Source organism: Trachemys scripta, chromosome 8, assembly GCF_013100865.1.
Source record: "Trachemys scripta elegans isolate TJP31775 chromosome 8, CAS_Tse_1.0, whole genome shotgun sequence".
Taxonomy (NCBI): domain Eukaryota; kingdom Metazoa; phylum Chordata; order Testudines; family Emydidae; genus Trachemys; species Trachemys scripta.
The window spans coordinates 12,997,151-13,018,806 of record NC_048305.1 but is presented as its reverse complement, the minus strand read 5'-3'; the positions used below and the strand labels follow the sequence as shown (position 1 = coordinate 13,018,806).

At 40.0% G+C, this 21,656-nt stretch overlaps 1 protein-coding gene across 2 annotated transcripts in view; it reads right to left on the bottom strand.

The window, feature by feature from the left end:
- The window catches only part of FSTL4 (follistatin like 4), a 475,057-nt gene that overhangs the window by 430,813 nt on the left and 22,588 nt on the right, over window positions 1–21,656 (bottom strand). For both annotated transcript variants that reach the window (XM_034779252.1, XM_034779253.1), the window contains exon 3: window positions 5,203–5,236. In XM_034779252.1, the coding sequence (XP_034635143.1) occupies window positions 5,203–5,236 (34 nt within the window). The remainder of the gene's footprint in view (window positions 1–5,202; window positions 5,237–21,656) is intronic.

Here is a 21,656-nt window from a genome sequence, read left to right as displayed (position 1 = left end):
CAGAGTTGTCATTCAGCTTCCCATGCCCCATTCTCCTTTATGGGGTTGGCTCCCCAGATGGACTACATCTCACATGATGCATCATGCTATTTGACTCCCATCACAGAGGCTCAATGGAACAGGAGAACGTGGTGGAATTTTCCAAACATAAATTCAGTTTTCAGCCCAAAATTTTCAGTTTTAATTTTTTTGTCAAAAAGTTGAAATTTTCCACAGGACATTTTTTTTCCCCAGACAGCTCTAGTTTTGAGATCCTCAGATAAAAGCCATTGTGTCAGTGCAAATGGTCATTATACGACAGACCTAAATCTCAAATTGGATCATCCTATCTCTTAATACAGACGTATAATAAATATTTCTGCCTTGCACAGAAACCATATTCTTTTAACACTCTTCATGTCCTGTTCTAATGCCATTTTTCCTCATTGTTTTACAAACGGCATTACAGGACAAACGGTTTTATTCAGGAACAGCTTAAGGGATTTTTAGGAAAGGAAGACACTGAATAACATATGTGGAAGCACTGAATAAAAATGTCCAAAGAGTTTAGAAAATCCTCTCTCATTTTTCTGTGATCAGATATATATCATCTACCATGCTTGGTAACATTCAATTCTTGACTTCTGTGCTGTTTGTAATTCTACAAACATACTTTGATTACAGATAGGCTGAATTACCCCAGAACTGGAGAATCACTTTACATAGACTGTTTGTATCGCAGGCCGACATTCTAGGCAATTCATATTGACAGATCTTATTCATGGCACTGAGACTGGCTTGGAGAAAATGAATGTGATGCAACAAAACATGCTTGTGACTGGAAATACTTATTGGGCTTGATTCTAGACTGCCATGCTCCTCATGTAACTATTTACACTTGTGTAAAATGGGCATAAAACACTACCATAGTTATTTAGGAGCATTTTACACCTACTTTGCCCAGTGTAAATGACCACACAAGATGCAAGGCAGTGGTGAATCAGACTTATTGTTATTGGCCATGTCAATTTTACTTAAGAGAACTGTAGATAATATTAACGGATATTCGGGGAGATTTCCAAAGGGGGATTTCCAAAAACACTTAAATAACTTAGGAGCCTAAGGGTAGGTCTATACTTACCTCCGGGTCCGGTGGTAAGCAATCGATCTACTGGGATCGATTTATCACGTCTTGTCTAGACGCGATAAATCGATACCGGATCGATCCCAGAAGTGCTCGCCGTCTACGCCGGTACTCCTGCTCGGCAAGAGGAGTATGCGGCATCAACGGGGGAGCCTGCCTGGCACGTCTGGACCTGCGGTAAGTTCGAACTAAGGTACTTTGACTTCAGCTACATTATTCACATAGCTGAAGTTGCGTATCTTAGTTCAAAGTGGGGGGTTAGTGTGAACCAGGCCTTTGTCCCACACTTTTCTAAGTGATTTGAGCCTAAATCTCAATGATTTTCAATGAGATTACATCTCCTAAGTCCCTTTTGAAAATGGGTCCTAAATTACTTAGGGCCAGATTTTTAAAGGTATTCCGGCAGCAAGTATGATTTTTCAAAAGCACCAATGCACCTAACACTCTTTGAAATCAGTGGGAATTAGGGCCTAGATGCTTTTGAAAATACCACTCCATGCCTAAATACCTCTAAAAGTCTGGCCCACAGGCAATTTTGAAAGTTTTGCTCATGGCCTTTATTTTCATAGGCACAGAACTGAATTATTAGATTGTTAGACATCTAGCAGCTAATATCTGCATCCTCAATAAACTATGGGCATAAAACTGTGGTTCGGCTATTTTCAGTAGTAAAACTGCTCCAGAAAAAAAAAAAAAAAGGAAAAAAGAAAAAACAGAAAATGGTTGAACCTTATACCTTGTTGGCCTGAATTTAAAAAAGAATCACAGTAATTAATATGTGGTTTCATAAGGGGTTAATTTCAAATCACATAACCTCACATTACTTGAGGGGATCTCATATTCAGCATTGACTCAAAACTGTCAGTCAAGAGAACAGACAGCTTTGTTTGGGCCACAGCATACCTTCTTTGGCAGGTTTTTATATCAATATGGATAAATAGCAACAGAACTAGAAATGTGGTTATACTGATACCCAATGTGTTGTGAGGTAATATGAGTTATATGAATAAACATCTTCAACCGTCTGAAAGAGTTATGTAAAACCTCCATCTGCCTAAGAGATGTCAATGTCAAGTCTGAAATTTTCAAAAGTAATCAGTGTTGGCCTAATTCTGGTCTCACTTAAATCAATGGTAAAACTCTCATTGACTTCAGCAGGAGCAGAGTTAAGCCAATGGTGTGCACTTTTGAAAATTCCTACCTAAGTAATTTCAACCACCTACAATTTATGGGTATCTGATATAACTTGATATCTTGATTTTTTTTTAAAGGAGCGATACACTTTTGAGCAAGTTAACTCTTGAGTGCCAGCTACTGTCAAGGCAGATACATGCACCTCAGCCAATCAGATTTTTCCTTTAACAATGGTCATATAACAAAAATACATAACATCTCCTCTCTACTGTTTCAGTTTGACCTACTTTCTTAGGAACCTACAGAACTCCTTCTTATACAAACCTACTGCAAAGAAAAGCAAATGCTCAATATCTGCCCAGATGGCAACATACATTTTAAATTGACCTTTTATTATCCAAGATACAATAAAACCCAGGATGGTTTACAGCCTGCTTCTCTGAATTCTGTATGTCTGGAGCAATAAAGGAAGCTACCAGAATGAAATTAGGGAATTTATTAATCTGTTTAATGAATGACTGTTACCCACTTCACATTATACCAAAACAGATTAGGCAGGTGACTGAGAGATCCAGAAAACATCTGCTAAACAAAATCAAAATTAATGATAAACAGAATGAGTTCTTTGATAGCTGATTTTCCTCCATCTGTCTAGAACAATAAAAGAGCTGCTAGAGACAGCTGCCAATTAGTTGCTAATTCAAAAACAGTTTTAGGAAGTGGGATCTGAGCTCAAGTAGCAGTACACTGGCATGACTCTTTTATTTAACATTTATGTACCTTTGAACAACATTTCTAATTGCTATAGCTGTTATTACCCATTTGGTATTACCCTCTTCCTTCTTTCCTGGAGTCTATAGCCACTGGCTGTATCCACGCAATTGTGGATGCATGTTAAAACAAAATCTAGTGATTATCAGTCAGTACCTCCTGATGGCATTCACCCTTTCCTTTTTAAGCCCTAATGGTCTTTATTCACAAAGCAATCATGTAATTGTCTGTGACATCTTGTTGAGGGTCTGGAGAGGCAGCTGACAAGAATTTATTTAAACTGGCCACTCACTGCATCCATTGTGGGTCCCCCTCTCACTGCCAGTTCAGGTAAAATGCTGGTTTTAAAAACACCTGTATAGATGGACTTTAGCAATTACAATAAGTAACCTGCTCGCAGACCTAATACTCTCCTGTGTGCCATTTAGTATCACACTTTTGCCCAAATCCTGAACCAAAGAGAGAGAAATTGCATTTGTGGCAGTACAGGGAAGTCAGAGCATCACATGTTCCATCTTTACTTCTAACCTTCCTCATCCCAAACTTATAATTTTCTCTTTCCCTCTTATACAATTGGGCCACCTCCCTAGGCAATATTTGCAAAACATCCTTCTCTTTTACTGTTCCAAAACCCCACTAAACTATCAGGTACCTTTATGTGTTGCTTCCAACTAGTTGGCTCATGGGGAATATTCTAGCATGACGATTTGGGTAAAAAAAAAAAAAAAAAAACACTATATGCAATATCTTTTTGAGAAATACATTAAAATGGCAACTTACATGAGCAACAAGGATAACAGGATTTTCAATTTAATTTCAGTAAAATATAATGGGATTTATTCATAGAATGTAAAGTACCTTTAATTGAATAGATAAAAAGCATTACAGAGAGCTACCTTGTATATACGTGGTACCTTTGTGCCAGCTCATGGGAAGATGGATATTTACTTGTCCTAATTATTCATCAAGATGATGTCCACAACAAGCTGGTGATCAATGCCCACCTCTGTTATTTTCAAGGCTGCCTTAGTGGGAGTATCTCAAACACTGACATTTCCTTCCTGCAATGGAAATTCTCAGAGCACCAACTGCAGTGGATTTGGGCCAAGTAATTCTTTTTTCTCCCTAGCAGATTTCAATGTGTGAGCCTGAATCCCCTAGTCAGCTAGTGTGTTTTTAAGTGACATTAGGAGGAAAGAAAAAAAAAAACCATCTCACACATCCCCAAGACTCTGTCATGCTACTTTGCATTGAATTATTTTTCCATGAAAACATCTGGAGGTGGGTTTTCATTAGGGTTACCATATTTAAAAAATAAAAAAAGAGGACACTCCACGGGCCCTAGCCCCGCCCCTTTCCCACCCCCGGCCCCGCCCCAACTCCACCGTTTCCCCGCCCCTTCCCCGAAGTCCCCGCCCTAACTCCCCCTCCTCCCTCCCAGCCACGCAAAAAGGGCTGCCCGAGTGCTGCCCGGGCAGCCGCCAGAGCAGAGCAGCTGGAGCCGGGGAGGAGAAGTGCCCGGCCGGGGGCGCAGGGTCCGGAGGCATAGGGGCTGCCCAAAGCCCGAGTGCTACCGGCTTTACGGTTTGCCGGGCAGCCCCCAGACCCTGCGCCCCCGGCCGGCGCTTCCCCAGCGCAGCTGGAGCCCGGGAGGGGAAGCGCCCAGCCGGGGGCGCAGGGTCTGGAGGCTGCCCAGCAAACCATGAAGCCGGTAGCACTCGGGCTTCGGGCAGCCCCTATGCCTCCGGACCCTGCGCCCCCGGCCGGGCACTTCTCCTCCCCGGCTCCAGCTGCTCTGCTCTGGCGGCTGCCCGAAGCTGGTAGTGCTGGCTCGGGCAGCTTGGCTCTTAAACAGAGCCGAAGTCTGAGTCTGGGGAGGAGCAGAGCAGCCGCGGGAGAGGAAGTGCCTGGCCGGTATTTTTCCCCGGACATGTTCGGCTTTTTGGCAATTCCCCCCAGACATTTGACATGTCCGGGAAAAAACGGACTTATGGTAACTTTAGTTTTCATAAAATCTGAAAGACAAATGTTATGAAGCAAGCTCTTGAAAATTTGCACAACGGTAGCCTCTTTCAAGTTTGTAGGTTCACGTTTGTTTCAACATGTTACCTCAAGATCAACCAACAGTGACAAACAAATTGTGTGTGGGGGGGAAAAACCTATATTTTTCCTACCTTTTCTTCTTGTGCCTTCAAAGCTTCTGGATTCCTACAAGGAAAAAGAGAATTTTTTTGTTTTGACGTATACAGGAATAATTCATAGGTAGCATAAACACAGACCCACTAAAACATAGACCCTGTCAGAGTGAAGTGCTTATGAGGCTCTAAGCAATAACCAAAAAGCTACAACTTCAAGTATTTAATGGATCAGTAGGTTATCCATCAGAGTCATCATTTTTGATAAATTATAGTGAAAAAGCATAAAACCTTAATTCAAATCAATATTTTTTTCCCTTTGGGGTTACAAGATTGCAGATCAAAGGGATTTTGTTATATTAACTATTTTGGTTTTACTTGTAAAACAGATACCAATCCTGTAAAGACTTATGTGCTTAGTTTTGAGGAAGTGAATAGGCCCAGATGAATTGATGGCATTACTCATGTTTATAAGTAAGGATGTGATTAAGTCTTTACAGGATCAGTGCTGTCGACAGCATCCTTGCAAAAACATTCATTACCGCCATTTCTAGTAAAGCTAGCTTTCTTATTTTAATTTGATGTATACACAACAGTCACCAAGAGACCTACCAGACTATATGCCATCTCTTGAATCTCAACCATAAGTAGGTGTGTAACAGACCATCTAATTTAAAGCTGAGCTAATAATTCATGACTACACACAAACATATTTTCATGAAAATTTCCAAATAAAATACCACCTCGGACAAACAATATCTGAGACTGAGGAACTGGGGAAGATGCTGAGAGAAACACAAGCTACATCCTTTATTTACACTGAGTAGGACTTACATGACTTTATTAATAGCCCCACTGACCACAATGGGACTGCCCGCCTGAGTAAGGGTTGCAGAATCAGGCTCATTGATTGTAACCTTAAAACACAAATAAAGCCAACTTGTAGTGAGCCAAGCAGGTCTCTGCATGTTCTAATATGGTGATTTATCACTTAGACTAACAATATTGGTGTTTGAGACAGCAAAGATTAGTATCAGATGTTGACTACCACCAACTTGGAAGCTAAGATCCCAGTCCTTGCTTTGTTGCACCTACTTGTGCAGTAAAATTCTTTTTTGATGATCCACCCTCAGATTTTGAGAGCTAGTTCTCCTCCCTCTTACATCTGCTGCTGAGCTCTAGGTTGTATAGATGCACTGTACATCTGAGTTCCTTGATCCTCTGACATAGGCTCAAAGTCCTCTGTTTTTACAGATGGTGGCCTCTTTAACCTCATTTCATTCCCTTAGCACCACTGTTCACATAAGTTTATTTATCTAAGTGTGGAAATAAGCAAAGTTTACTTCTTTTCTTCCTCAGAGTGAAGTAGCTTCTGGCCTCCCTATATAACAAGAGATTCATGCTTTTATAATGCTTATTCTGTTTTCATATAGACTTTATTGTTTTCATTTTTAAAGTACAGTGATCTACATTTAGACAAAACAAAGTAAAATATAGCACCACATAGCTAATGCCATGTTCACATATACCTACAACCAGATGTAGGCAGAGAACTCCTGCTATATGGTAAGATACCAAGACAGCGCACTCTAAAAGCAAAAAGATGTTGAAACAGAGAGGAAAAACAACCGAAAAACAGGGTATCAGAGTGATGATAGGTGACAGTACCTACGAAGTTAAATCAAGACTTAAGATGTAGTAGACAACATTATTAACTACCTCAAACTAGTTAGCAGGAAAATGTAGTATTGGATCGAGTTATATTATATAACGAAGTGGTACTATATTAGTCACATATTAGGTACATACAACTTTCTACTGTAGATGATAGTGTCTTGTCTTCATCTATCTTAAGGGCCTAAGAGTTCCAAGTTGAGGTGGTTGGAAATTTTCTGACAAAACCAAGTTTCTTTGAAAAATGCTGATTTGTTGAACCAGAAATTTCTTGTGACAGTCAGTCAGGTTTGACAAACTTGCTGAGTCATGGACAGAATTCCCTGACAGATCAACAGCAGGGAGCCTTGCTGTGCAGGCTACTCCAGGTCTGGGGACCCTGGGACATAGGGACCACAGTGCCAGATTAGCTAGCCACTCAGACTGAACCCAAGTCCTGAGTTTCAGCCAGCTCTAGTTCCATATTTGCTTATCAACTTAGTGAGAGAAGGTCCCTTCTAGTCGGCCCAAATTTCTCCATCCTCTGTAGAGAATTAAACCATTGCATTCACAGAACGGGCACGGTGAAACCCAGCTTGACTTGGAAATGGGTGACACAACCAATATGTCCTGCCTACTCTGTGCAAAGCAATTGTTACCATTAACATCTATGGATATGTATAGCCAGGAACAATTCTTGCCAGGTGTCTGGCTGCTGTGTACACATACCCCAAGTGACAGAGGCTCCTTGGCAAAGGGTCATTGGAAACAACTCTCACTTCAGACCTGACAAACTCGTCTTGCAGAATATTTATCTATAAAGAGTAACATTAAGGTATCTACAGAAGGCACATAACTTGTCAAGACTCAATCATTGCAAGAAGCCTGGATAGATAATATATAAGGAATAACATATTAAAGTTGAACATATGCTTTATGGACTTGGAGTAAAAATTAGTCACCAGGGTAATGTGTGTTGGAGATGGCTCATTCAAGCAACAGGAGTTATTACCCCTCCCTAGTCAGCTGCTGATGTAATACAAGGTTCTATTGTCTAGCTTTGCTACACCATGAACTGTCAATGGAAAACCATCAAAGAAACTTGTAAATAATCAAAACCACTTGGAGGTGAAAAGGAACATAATAGCAGGCAGGAGATTGCCTTGGCTATGAACAAAGGCAAAAGGTTGTTTCAGTATAACAGAGTGTAGAAAAAGGAAACCTCTTAAGGAGCTGTGGGGGGGGGAGGGAGCTCATGAATGTTTGGATCTTGGTCCTTGTGAAACCAGTTAGTTCTGCAACAGACTGAACTTGGGGAGGGGGGGGAATTACTTTATTATAAAGGAAAGGAGACTATTGATAAGTGTACACTTAACATTTGCATTTTATTATTTTGTTTTGTGTTGTAACAATTTTCCTCCATCACTTCTCTCTTATTTCTAGTTCAATCTTCATTCTTTATTATACAACCCTACTTTTGTTTCATTAAAAGTGCTCACAAATGCTGTGTGGTTTACAGAAGTGGTGGTTTAAGGTAAAACAGATAAATTGGGGTGTGGTGCTGACAGATCAGCTAAGATCAGGGCCCAGAGGTCTGAATACTATGGCTGTCTTGGCCAGGCGGTCACTATGAGGATCATTCTGCCATGATCTTGTTTCAGCTTGAGAATGACTGAGGATCAGAAGCACTGGTGGATGTCCATACAAATAGGTTTTTGTCCCACAGAAACAAGAAAGCATCGGATATTGATCCATGGCTGTGACCTACCCTGGAATAGAAATGGAGACACTTTGAGTTACCAACAGATCCGCCAGTGGAAAAATCTCTATGTGGAACACTGAAGCTAAAATGTGTTGAGGAGGTATTGAGGATGATATTTCATCCTCATGGTAACCAGAGCGTAGAGACCCAAAGATTTCTAAACCACTTGAGTTCTTCTGCATGTGCAAAGCCTCATCAGTTTTAGCTGAGCACAAGGATAGGTTCTCAATTGTGTGTCACACCTCCAAAGGAATCCCCGAGGACTACAACCAGGACGAACAGTGCATAATTACTGCCTATGCCATGGCTGCAGAATCTGTTGTGTCCAAGGAGGCCTGCCGAACTGATTGAGAGAAGAGGCAGGAACAAGGCACTGAAATCTGTTCTTTTGGAACCTTCCGGCAGTTTATTCCCAAATTGAGAGACTGCCTCCCAGTTAGAATAGTCATATCTTGACAACAGTGCATGATGACTGGCAATATGGAGCTGTAAATTTGCTGCAGAATAAATCTTTCTGCCAAAAAGATGGTGGCATCTTTTTCTTTAGGGTAGCCTTAGCTTAGTTTCCCTCCTTCACAGCAGCCACAACTAGGCGAACTCAGCTAGGATGTAAGTAAAACAGCGCAAACCCCTGGGATGGATCCTGGTATTTACATTCCATTCATTTGGAATGGAGGAAGGGGTTTGCCACAATGCTTTGATGGGATGCATAATGGCATCATTTTTAGGCAGGGCTACCTTTCCTGCCGCAGCAGGATGGAGAATCTCAATCAGCTTTTGGGTATTCTCCTCCACTAGCTCCATCTGAATGCCAAAAGCAGCTTTCATTCTCCAGAGAAGCTCTTGGTACATCTTAAAGTAATCAAGTACCGGGGAGGATGCCTCTGGTATCTGAGCCTCGTCAGCTGATGAGGATGCATTAAAAGGAGGCAAGGGAACAGTGCTCCTAAGGGTGGTCTTGTGGAATCAGGGTAGGGTCAAATCTTGTACTTGACACACCATAGGCTGATCAGTACAGGATCTCGGTACCATCAGAAGAAGGCTCCCTCCCAGGGGATCTGGTTGCACAAGATAGCAGCGTGGTTTATCTGGATGCTAGGGGCATCCAATAGGGCAAAATGAAGGGGCTGATATAATACTGAGGCCCAGGCATGTCTGGCCCAAACATCCCAATCCCTGGCTGTACTCTTCTCAAACCTACACAGATGAGTATGGGAATGGAACTGCAAGAAAGCTCTGGACTTTTGGTATCGTGAGACTCAAGAGTCTACTTCGGAGTCTGAATCCTACACCCTAGACTTCAAAGAGCTGACCCCTTATGTTTCCGAGGCCAGGATTGTTCTGAAGTCCCAATAACGGGGGATCTTCTTCAGCTCCTATCTGCAGGCAAGCTTGGGAAGCACTCCAGGAAGGAGTCATCAAAGAGCTTCCTTTGGATGACCAAAGGGGGGTTCCAACACTGGTCCATGGGCAGTCTCCATCAGGATGTAGCAGAGGTGCTCCTTCCTCAGCTTCTTCACCATGGGTCTGGAAGCTGTGAAAAATTTAACATCTGTCTCTAATATGGCCTCACCTAAGCTCTTGAGACAGCACAAATGAGGGTCATTGATAGGCACAGGCTTCCTGCACCTAAGCAAGGTTTGAAACCCTGGTACCATGGCATATGCTCCCCTAGGTGAGGCCCATCTGACGGGGGAAAGAAAAAAAAATTAATAACATTTTTTAAATGAAATAAGAAATAAAGACACAAAAAGGAAAAAATATCAAATGTCAAATGATGAAAAATGAGTATCATTAGGAAGCAACCAAATAGTGAAAAGTTTGTTCACAGGGAACACAAACGTTCTGACCACACACAGTAATAAGGAACTGAAGGAGGGGGGGCAGCTCCACCCTTTATTACTGTGGCTTCAGAGCGGGAGCAGCTCAGATGTGGACAGGGCTGTCCCTATATATATTATGAGGAAAAACTCTCCAGCACCAGTGCACAGGCGTGCACACACACCTACAGTGGAATGGACATATGCAAGCACTCGAAGAAGAACTTCTAATTTAAATCCTTGGAACTTTGATTAAAGCTGTGACTATCTGAGCCTATTGAGACCACTCTAGTTACGAATGCAAACACAGCTCTCTCTGTTGTTACCTTGTCCTCTGTCCTATTTGTCTATTTTTTCCCTCTCTCTAGTACTTAGGTAATATATGATAATAAGATCTCTGGTGGTAGGGGAAGTCCTTGTGTTATTTGTTTGTATAATGCCTAGTACAATGGGCCCTAATTCCTGATTAAGGTTCTTAGGGATACCATAATAGAAATAACAAAATAATGATGTATCCCTCCTTTGGGGAATATTGTCCATATACATCCAAGGATTAGATTTTTATCAGTAAACATTGTTAAACAGAGATTTCACTCTATGCACCCAAAACAATGAAAAAATATTTCCCTCTATAAACATCAAAATTTACAGACAGGCAATATAAGAAAAATACTGCTTGAGATCTTACAGAGGAAAATCCAGTGATTTAGACTTGATTTAGACTTGTTACAAATGGACTAGGGAATGAATAGTACATTTTTTAAAAAGGTATGATTTGTTGATTTCTAGGTATTTACTTTGTTAATATCACGTCCAAGTATACAATTTGAGTTTTTAACCATTTATAAAGCTTAACTTTTTAAATCTCACTGTATACTGTCATTAAATAATTGTTTCACCCTCCCATAATTTCACAACTGTGAAAATTTAGAGAGAAACCTAAAAAAGTGCTTAAAAATAAACATTGATATTATCTGTCAAAACTATAAAAAACAAAAAACAAATTCTCCCAAGCCTGATTAGCCAACATTCAAGTTAGACAGACAGACTTCAAAAACAACTGAGTATACGAAGGACTTGCAACTATTAAAGCTTCTAATCCCAAATCCTTTTTATTCCCCCACCCCAGGCAAATGTTGCACTGAACCTTATGGGAAATTTGTTCAAACGAAGGCTACAGGATTATAGGTTTGTGTGCAATATATTCATTGGTATGTGACAATTCCTTCAGTGACACCTTCTTCCTCTTCTGGCAGTGACACCCCTTGAAGTAGAGGTTCCAACCTGAACAGATGCCATAGAGTTGTAGAATCTTGGCCAGGTTCCTTAAATAATAATCCTCAATGAGGCTAAAGGACTGGTTGGAAAATTCAAGTGCACTGTTAGAAACAGATTATCCTTATTAACTAGAGTGAAGGGAAATGTAAGTCAAACTAAGAGTTGGCCAAGCTCATCTAACTCCAGGCCAAAGTAGAAAAAACAGCTATGTTTGGATATTTCCTTATAATATTAAAATATAATTCTCAACAGATACAACCTGTGTGATATAGAGGGATGTCTAAAATGGCAGCCAGGAATAGGATAAGAGACTTTTTAAGCATTTATTCTGCTTATACAGGGAAGTTCTGAAATACGTAGACTGTTATACTCCCAGAGGCCTCTCAGTGCTTTTCCCAATATTGCTGTTTGAGAGATGAGGCACAAGGTAGAGAGATCTCAGATATAGGAATGTACCATTCAGTTTGTGTACATATAGTATGTGCAAAAATGAAAAGCACTTTTAACTTTACCCTGGAGCCCCGCCTTTTAACAAGTTGTTTGAATTCTTCATAGTTTAAAGGTTTAGTGACTGTAATAGTAATAGAACCATTACGTTGATGAAAATAAAATGAAGACATGAAACATTTAAAAAAGTCAATTCCCTTTCGCCCACTTTTTTTGGTATATCAGTAAAAACAAAAACATAGGCTCTGTGAAATTTACATGGAAACTCCTTTTCTTCTTGTAACATATTGGCCCTTTAAACTACAACTCTGATTAAACCTAATATTAAACACAAACAAAATGCAGGTGAAAATGTGTGGTGGAAAAGTAATAGGAAAATGTGATATCAGACTTCAATCCAGCATTCCTTGTTAACTACTAGAACAAGAGTGCTTTATGCTTTTAAAAAGCTTGGGTTAAATCATCTCTTTCTATAGAGAAACCACAACACAAGAAAAACTAAGACAAAATTGAGCCTGGTTAATAGTGTGGAAGAGCAGACTCAAGATTTAGAAACCTACATAGAAAACTTTATTAGAGGGAATGTTCAGTGAGGTAGGGCTTGGACAGAGGCCACAGGCTTTTGCCATTGCTGAATGGGGAGAGAGGCTTTGGAAGGTTTTCAGTGTGTGTGTTGGTGAAGCCACAGTGGGGCCAGCACTCAAGTTTATCTTATTTGCTTGCTGGATGTGTCCCAGCAAAATGTAAATGGAGACTGTGAAGCTGACAGGCAGGTGCCAGCCATGTGAAATTCTCAGGACAATTCAGTGGCATATGAGTATCAACAGAGATGTAGATGGTATTGTTTTCATCTGCCTGTATCCCGTAGTTTGCTATTACATTACTAGTACATTTTGTATACCCTGTAATTAAATAACCCTAGATTAAAGGTGTGTTAATGAAAAGTGTACTCTGGTGTTAGAACTTTGTGAAAATTAATGGAATATTACTTGTATTGTTCTCACTTATCTATTGCTACGAAATGGTGGGTATTTGAATTATGTATATCTCTGTAGTTAAATTACTCATCAAAGAAGATGCTAGCTTCAAAGCAAGGGCCATTGAGTTCACAATGGAAATTCACAGACTCATTCTGCATTCCTTGTGCACAGCCAACAAAGGAAGGCCCATGCGGTTACAGACGCGGTCAGCTAGCTTTCTGTGTGACAGAGATATAAAAGGTGGATTCAAAGAAAGATCCTTCATCTTTGAACTGTTTGGACACTGACAGGGAACCGTTCCAGATGCTAGGCAGAGATCCCCCAAGTTAGTCTCGGTGACCCTGAGAGACATTTGGAAAACTAGCAGATTACTACATCTCAGCTATCATTTTGGACTTGCAAACTTTGACTCACGTTTTAATGCATTTTACTTGCTTTAACCTCTCAATAACGAATTTCTTTTTCTTAGCGAACACATCTTTAGTTAGTTTACTAGAGAACTGGCTACCAGTGATGTTTTTGGTGTAAAATCCAGAGTACCAATTGATTTGGGACAAGTGACTGATCCTTTGGGAATTGGGAGTAACCTGAGGTGGTGTAATTTTTGGTTGTAATAACCTTTTATCACAAAGTTCAATTTGTCTGGGTGACAAGATTGGCTGAAGCGTATAGGGGACTGTCTGTGACTGGTATAGTGATCCAGGAATTCACATTTGTTACTGGCTTAGTGAAATCTAATGATAGAACATACCACCAGTTTGGGGTGTCTGTCCTTGTTTTCTAACAGTCTGCCCTGAGATATAACTGAGAATGCCTGAGCCTCTCCAGACAGCATGACAAAGACAAACACACTTCCTTTATAAAGCATATTAACATCTATGGATGAAAAGCCCTATGTAAGAGGTAAGTATCATTATATAATAGATTATTAAATCTCATTAGGACAGATCACCAATAAAGCTGGTTTAAATGGTTGAAAGCCTTGTACCTGTTGCTTCCGGAGGTAGAGAATTAGAGCAGACATATTCTAATCTCAGTTACTCTAGAGTAAATCCAGAGAAGGTCCACAAAGTCAGATGTGTAACTGAGATCAGACCTTAGGTGTTCAACCACCTCCTTATTAAAAAAGCACTTCACCTCTCTTTAAAGCATTTATTATTCTTCCTCTTAAGTAAAAGCACAATGAAGTCTGATAATATACTAGTGCAGAACCAAACTACTTTGACAGAAATGACACTAAAGTACTTGAATGCATAGCCCGAGGAAGAATAATTTTCCACAGAAGCTGTAAAGCAGATGGTTACAAATGAGCCTTATTTCATGGGCATCGTTTAATGACTGCAAATTTCTTTAACTAAAAATGTAATTTTATCACAGCATAAATCATATATTTTGAAGAGGGGAATTCGTTTCAGATTTTTCATTCACTCTACCAAACCTTTACATGAATGTGGCTTGCAGATCATTTTAAATACCATTTATCTAATACAACACAACAGCTTTAGTCATCAAGGTTAACTTTTAGCACCTATTATCTTCTTTTTAATGATAGTTAATTGAACTAACTTAAAATAAAAAAAATGCAGTTCTGTAAATGTCTAATTTAACTGTGTCTTTGAACTGCACAATCATTGTTTATGCTGAAATCAATGTAATATGTATCATTATTCACAAGGCATTTATCTATTGGAGGGCTGCCCTTCTGGAGGACTAACCAATCTTATGACTTGAAAGTAGATGTAGTGTCAGCAAGTGTGAATCACTATTACTACCTGAGATGGAAAAAATATAATGGAAATCAGATATTTCTTCAGATCGCTTTTTCCCCCCCCCCCGGCTACAACAACACAGCTTTATTTTGCCTGAGCCACTGTATAACACAGCCTCACTTCAAACACCTGGATGAACATACATACAATTTGACAACATTTTTGCACAAACAACTTTTCTGCTGCTATAAAAGGAGCGTCTCCAGCTGCCACGCTAAGAGACAATGGCTGTAACAGTCTTCTGATTAATGTTGAACTATGGCTTTTGCCAATAAACTTGAGTGCACCTCTACCTTGATATAACGCTGTCCTCGGGAGCCAAAAAATCTTACCGTGCTATAGGTGAAACTGCGTTATATCGAACTTGCTTTGATCCACCGGAGTGCGCAGCCCCACCCCCCTGCTTTACTGCGTTATATCCGAATTTCTGTTATATCAGGTCGCATTATATCAGGGTAGAGGTATATTTTGAAATGGACTATCAGATTTCCTTGAGAGAAAAAACAAAAAACAATTCTAGACAGAATGTATTCCTTTATAGTGACCTAGGCAAATACTCTCCAGAGTGACAGAGAAAATAGCTATATAACATGATGCATATACAGTCTGATGCATGATGGCAATGTGGCATAAAGGTTTTATTGATGCACTTTGGGGATGGATTGAGTAGCAAAACCAAGTGAGAATTATGCTGGTTAACCTAGATGAATGCAAATGAAGCCTTTGTACAACAAAATGATATTAAAAATACATAGTTGTAGTGTGCATGTGTGTGCAGTGAAATAATACACACACTGTATATCAATATATCTCCACACACACAATTTGGCCTAACACTACAAGTCGCTGTTCTGTGCAGACCAGGGTGTGCAAATTTCTTTTGCAAGTGGAAGCTGTGTGTATGGATGCAGTATGGTCAAGAATTTGGCACCGACCTCAGTACTGAGCAGAAATAATTTTTAAGACCCTGTGCATCAGCTTCCTTACTCAAAAGGGCACAAGATATAAAGGGGCAAGAGTGAATGTCTCTATGACAGAACCTAACTATGGTCCTCTGTGATGTTATCTGATTAAAATATGACTAAGTACATCATTGTTCCTACCACTCTTATATAATTGCAACAAATCTTGTACAAAGCATGCCAAGTAAGGTGTCTATGGAAAGGTTATGATTTGCTGAATATAATTATGCTATTTGTATGCATGTATCATTTTTGTATCTGAAGTTATGAATATTAACTACGTACCTGTATTTCAAATGTTTGCTCTTGTGGTAACACCAAGGTATTTAGCCTGCACATCTTAAAGGGACTATTCAAGTTAAATGGCTCATCAAGGAACACTTAACTCACTATGGACCATGGGAGACGCCTATCTACACTTAATGGACTTTCCCGTGGTGGCCTCTACTATGACTAAGCGAAGCATGCATGGACATGTGACTTGCCCATGTGACTCCAAACACCATCTTGTTCCCTGTAATTTTCCACAGTGAGAACAATGGGTTTCCCTTCACTTGGCAGAAGCTATAAAAGACCCTGGAAACATCTCCATTTTGCCTCTTTCCTGCTCAAATCTCTGGATTATGAATTTATACTAATGGGAGCATTCTAACCAAGGGACTGAGGACCTTCCACTGATTTGGAAGCAACCAGAGACTTAACAAGCCAACAGTTTATTCCATCACTGCTACGAGCACGATCCAAGAACTTTGCACTTATTGTATTTATTTTATTCCTTTAACCAATTTTAACTCTCACCTTTTTTCCCTTTCTTTTTATAAATAAATCTTTAATTTTAGATATTAAAAGATAGGCAACAGCGTGATTATTGGGAAAGATCCAAGTTGTATATTGGGTATATGGCTGGTCCTTTGTGATCAGAAGAACCCTTCTATTTGATGAAACTGGTTTTAAATATCCACTCATCATTAAGTCTAGTGTTCTTGGTGGTGATACAACAGGGGTTCTCAAACTGGGGGTCAGCCTCCACCCCAAACCTCGCTTCACCTCCAGCATTTATAATAGAGTTAAAAAATATTTAAAGTGTTTTTAATTTATCAAGGGGTGGGTCGCATTCAGAGGCTTGCTGTGTGAAACAGGTCACTAGTACAAAAGTTTGAGAACCATGGATACAAGGATTGGAATGACTCAGGAAACTGCTTTTCTGACTTCGTGTTGGCCACTGTGGTGAAACAGAAGTTTACTTTTGTTGCTGGTTTGGTATATCTTATGGGAGAATATCTGCGAGTTTTGGGGTCTGTCTGCCCTATTTCTCAGCACTTTATCCTGAATTTGGTATTCTCAGTTGTGACCCATAGAGGCAAGGTGACAATCCTCCATAAACAAATGAGGTTCTCAGCTAAACATTCCCTTCAAACCTTTTTCCTGCAAACAAAGCAACACTCAATAATACAGGATTAGGTTTCTTCATGATCCCTTGTCCTTCACTTAACAACAGTAAAAACAGTGCCATGTAGGTTTCAGCATGGCTCATATAGACCTGGCCTAGACTCTGGGTGAAAATTCACTTCATTAGAACACTCTGAATCCCAAGTTGTGCTGTGTTCACTGTGCTAGGTGGATTCAAGCTAGCTGGGGTGTGTGTTGGGGGGAGGGGGAGAGGGACTATATGGACATACCTAGTTTGTGAAACTAGTGAGATTAGGGTCACTGCAACTGTCCACCATTTGTTACTCATGATGTCCCTAAGTGAATGACAGGTAGTGCTGACCCCCTCCCGCAAAAAAAGAATTCAGTCTTTGGTGGACCCATATAAGACTTCAATTATATGTTGAAAGTAAGTCTTTGGTTCTTCAACATTTCTTGCTTTGCTTATATATCCCTGTGGTATATTCCAGTCTCTGTACTGCAATTTCAAAATCTGAATGCATTTTACCAGAAGTAATATAGGAAAACAAGCACAAAGTTAGAATAAATATCAGCCTTTGTGTTAATGTCACATAAAATTAGCCCTGTACATGTCAGGTTAACGTTATTAAACAAGTGTTAATTAGTAATTGACCATTTCAACTTGTTATGGCTGTTAATCTGCGCACAAGTTACATTAAGAGACCAGAAAAAACAAACACACACACACACACACACACACCTCCCAGCAAAATAAATTAAAAACTAATTAACATTTTGATTTGGAAGGTAATCAGTGGTCTATCATACTGAATAAGTAATCTACCTGCCCTGGATTGTCCTAACTGTTAGCAATTGATGATCTAATTCCAGTGCCTCATGCGAATTCTTTCTTAACATGTCTAAATTTTCCTCTACACCTAGGAAATAACTAAGTGAAATAAACCATTGTATGTGGAACTGCTTACCTACATAAAAAAATGACTTCAGTGTCATCCCTGATAGATCGTTTGGAAACAAAGCTAATTCAACACTCAGTCTACTGGTGAACATAATGGACCCAGGCACATTTAGAGTAGAGATGGGCCCAAATAACAAAGTTAAAATACAACTGCAAATTTTCCAGAAATTCAGTTCTGGGGGTTTGGTTTGGTGTTTTAGAAAGATAAGGTCTAGCACCAAAGTAGGGCACATTCATTAACAGCTTGTAAAGAGTTAATAAATGATTTTTATATATATATATATACACACACACACTATCTATTATTAATGAATTGTTATATATATTTTACACACACACTTACAGAAATGAGCTGTATGCGTATATACATAGAACTGTTCTACATGATTACAAGCAGCCTATTTACCCAGAGTCTATCATAACTGATAATCATTTATTAACCTTTCCTAAGCTATTTATTAAAAAGCACCTTTTATATTAAAGTGCAAATCAAAAATCTATTAATACAATGTTAAAGTTACTCATGCTTAAAAAAAAAATAACACAAAAGGTCAAGAAATTGTGTTATCTAAATGGAATCAGACAACTTTTTAAAGAAATTTGTATTTGGTTTTTGGCCCTTCTCCTAACTTCCATTTATCTTTCCTTAAACTGTGAGCCCCTCCAGGCTGGGACCAAGTCTTCTTGAATGCCTAGAAAGTGCCTTGAAAGAACAGGCAGGGATTGGTATTGCAGAATCACATTTTCTATTTTTTAAATGACTATGAAGCAATTACATTAAGGAATCATTTGCAAAGTAATACATTTCAATTATGACATTTTGCTATGGTAAAGCCACTAGGTCCCCAAACCATGGCAGCAAATGCATTGTTCCCACTGTCTGTTACCTTTGCTAAAAGGGTGCACTACATAATGCATTGGCTGAGAATTATAGATCAGTGTAACGTACTTCTGTTTTTACAATGATAGGGTCAGAGTTCCCTTCAAAGAGTAAAAAGCAACAGAGGGTCCTGTGGCACCTTTAAGACTAAACAGAAGTATTGGGAGCATAAGCTTTTGTGGGTAAGAACCTCACTTCTTCAGATGCAAGTAATGGAAATTTCCAGAGGCAGGTATAAATCAGTATGGATTTAATTTCCATTACTTGCATCTGAAGAAGTGAGGTTCTTACCCACAAAGGTTATGCTCCCAATACTTCTGTTAGTCTTAAAGGTGCCACAGGACCCTCTGTTGCTTTTTACAGATTCAGACTAACACGGCTACCACTCTGATACTTCAAAGAGTAGTTAATGGATTCAGCTCAAAAGTCAAATAGTGAGCACGAAATCCTGGCCCCAGTGAAGTCAATTGGGGCAAAACTTCACCCTAAGGGTATATTTGCGGGGGGAGGGAGGAGTTCTTATCTCCGGTGAGCCAAATCAGGTTATAGAAGTGAAGACAATGCATCTTGAGTTTTAACTTAGGTTTAAATTGAGCTGCTAACCCAAATTCAAATTCAAGTTGCATTGTCTTCACTGCTATTTCAACCCGAGTTAAGAATACTGAGTTGTTGGGTTTTTTTGTTTATTTGTTTGTCTTTGTGGGGTAGGAGATGTATTTGCACACACAGTGGACATATTCTTAGAATATAAGGTTTGATGCTGAGCACACACAAATATCACTGGTTTCAATGGGAGTTGCAGGTTCTCAGAAGCTCTGGAAATAATCAGATCATAGAGTTCTCCCATTTGAGACCCAGAAATTGAGGCACCCAAAAATAAATCAGTTGCCATTTGTGAAAATTTGGCTGGATGTATTCGTCCTTTTTCACCTTCCCCCATTTTAAAGTTTATTTTATTTAAATTCAATGTTTAAAGTGAAAACCTGCTTTGATTTGGTCTGGAACCTCAGCAGAGTTCATTTGTTTGTTTTTTCCAATTGGATTTTGTTGGATGGCATTTTTATTTTTAGAACTGGCACTGTTTTGATGGAAGCACATTGAAAACAATGTGTCAGAACCACCTGTTGCTATTCAGAAGCATTACACTAATGGACACTTTTCTCAGTGCTATAAAACATTCCTGCTGACAGCAATAATTCTGCTACACAGACAAAAGCAAATAACGCTATTACTCCTATAAGCTTTTGCTCACTGCAACAACCTATTGAAATGTGTACTGTTTTCCGTGACAGTCCTGGGGGACAAGGCAGGTGAGGTAATATCTTTTATTGGACCAATTTCTGTTGGTGAGAGAGACAAGCTTTTAGGCCGCACACCCCTTCTCCTACACAGCTCAGTTTAACTCAACAAGATACAGGGATAAATTCAGCATTAGTGCCATCTCCGGTTACTTTGATCCTAAATAGCAGACAATAAGCAGTCATCTTTTCAGTGCATTTTACATCTAGGAAGCTCCTTTAAAAAACGAAGTTTCTAAAAACTGAACAACACAGGTACCTCTTTCATTGGAGTAGGCTGCTTACTCTAGCTGTTTTGAATTGCAGCTCCCAAAGCCAGTCTCCTGCATTGTCCCAACCCTGCAATATATAATGGGCCATATTCTCTGCAGGCACCTCTCCATGCCATCCTCTGTTTCCATGGAGCTAAGTTGTATTTCCAAGCTTCTTAAGAGAAAGGACAATAAGATTGGAGGTTGTGTGGGTTCACTAGGATGGGAATGGTGCAAGGATAGGTGTGCACACTGGGCACAGCAGCAATGCTCCATGCTTATGCTAGGAAGAGCTCTAGGAGGCATAATGCCTCCTGGATCTTCTGCAGAGCAGTATGGCTTTGCACTGCCCTATCACAAGCAAGAGGCCTGAAAGGCCTAGTATAGCCCTGATGTTTCAGTTGATTGCCAACAGCTGGTTGGCTTTGCAACATTTGTGTATCTTTAATTTGTAACTTTGATTTAAAACTTTAGGATTTTTATTGTTTATAGTTACAAACTTACTGCAGAGGCGCCAACTTCATGGATGCTCTGGGGCTGGAGCACCCATGGGGGAAAAAAAAAATAGTGGGTGCTCAGCAGCCACCCACCAATCAGCTGTTTGGCAGGCCCCACCAATCAGCTCCTCCCCCTCCAGTGCCTCCCGCCCACCACCGAATAGCTGTTTAGTGGCGGGCGGAAGGTGCTGGGGGAAGGGGGAAGAGCAGGGGCAGGAAGAGGTCCAGCGAGGGTGGGGCCTTGGGAGAAGGGGCGGAGTAGGAGTGTGGCCTCGGGGCCAAACTGGGGTGGAGCACTCCCAGGGAAAGCTAAAAGTCAGCGCCTGTGGCTTACTGTATTTCATGAAAGGATGCTAATGAAGCACAAAACATTCCCTCACTATCTTCTGAGCCAGGCTGGGAGGGCGGGGGAGGAAATATTCACTATTGTTTGAGGAAGTTGGGTTTCAGCATAGAAGTTAGGACAAATTTTAAATTGCCCTTTCTGGTATAAACATTCAGAGAAGCTTTGATGGTTCAAATCATATA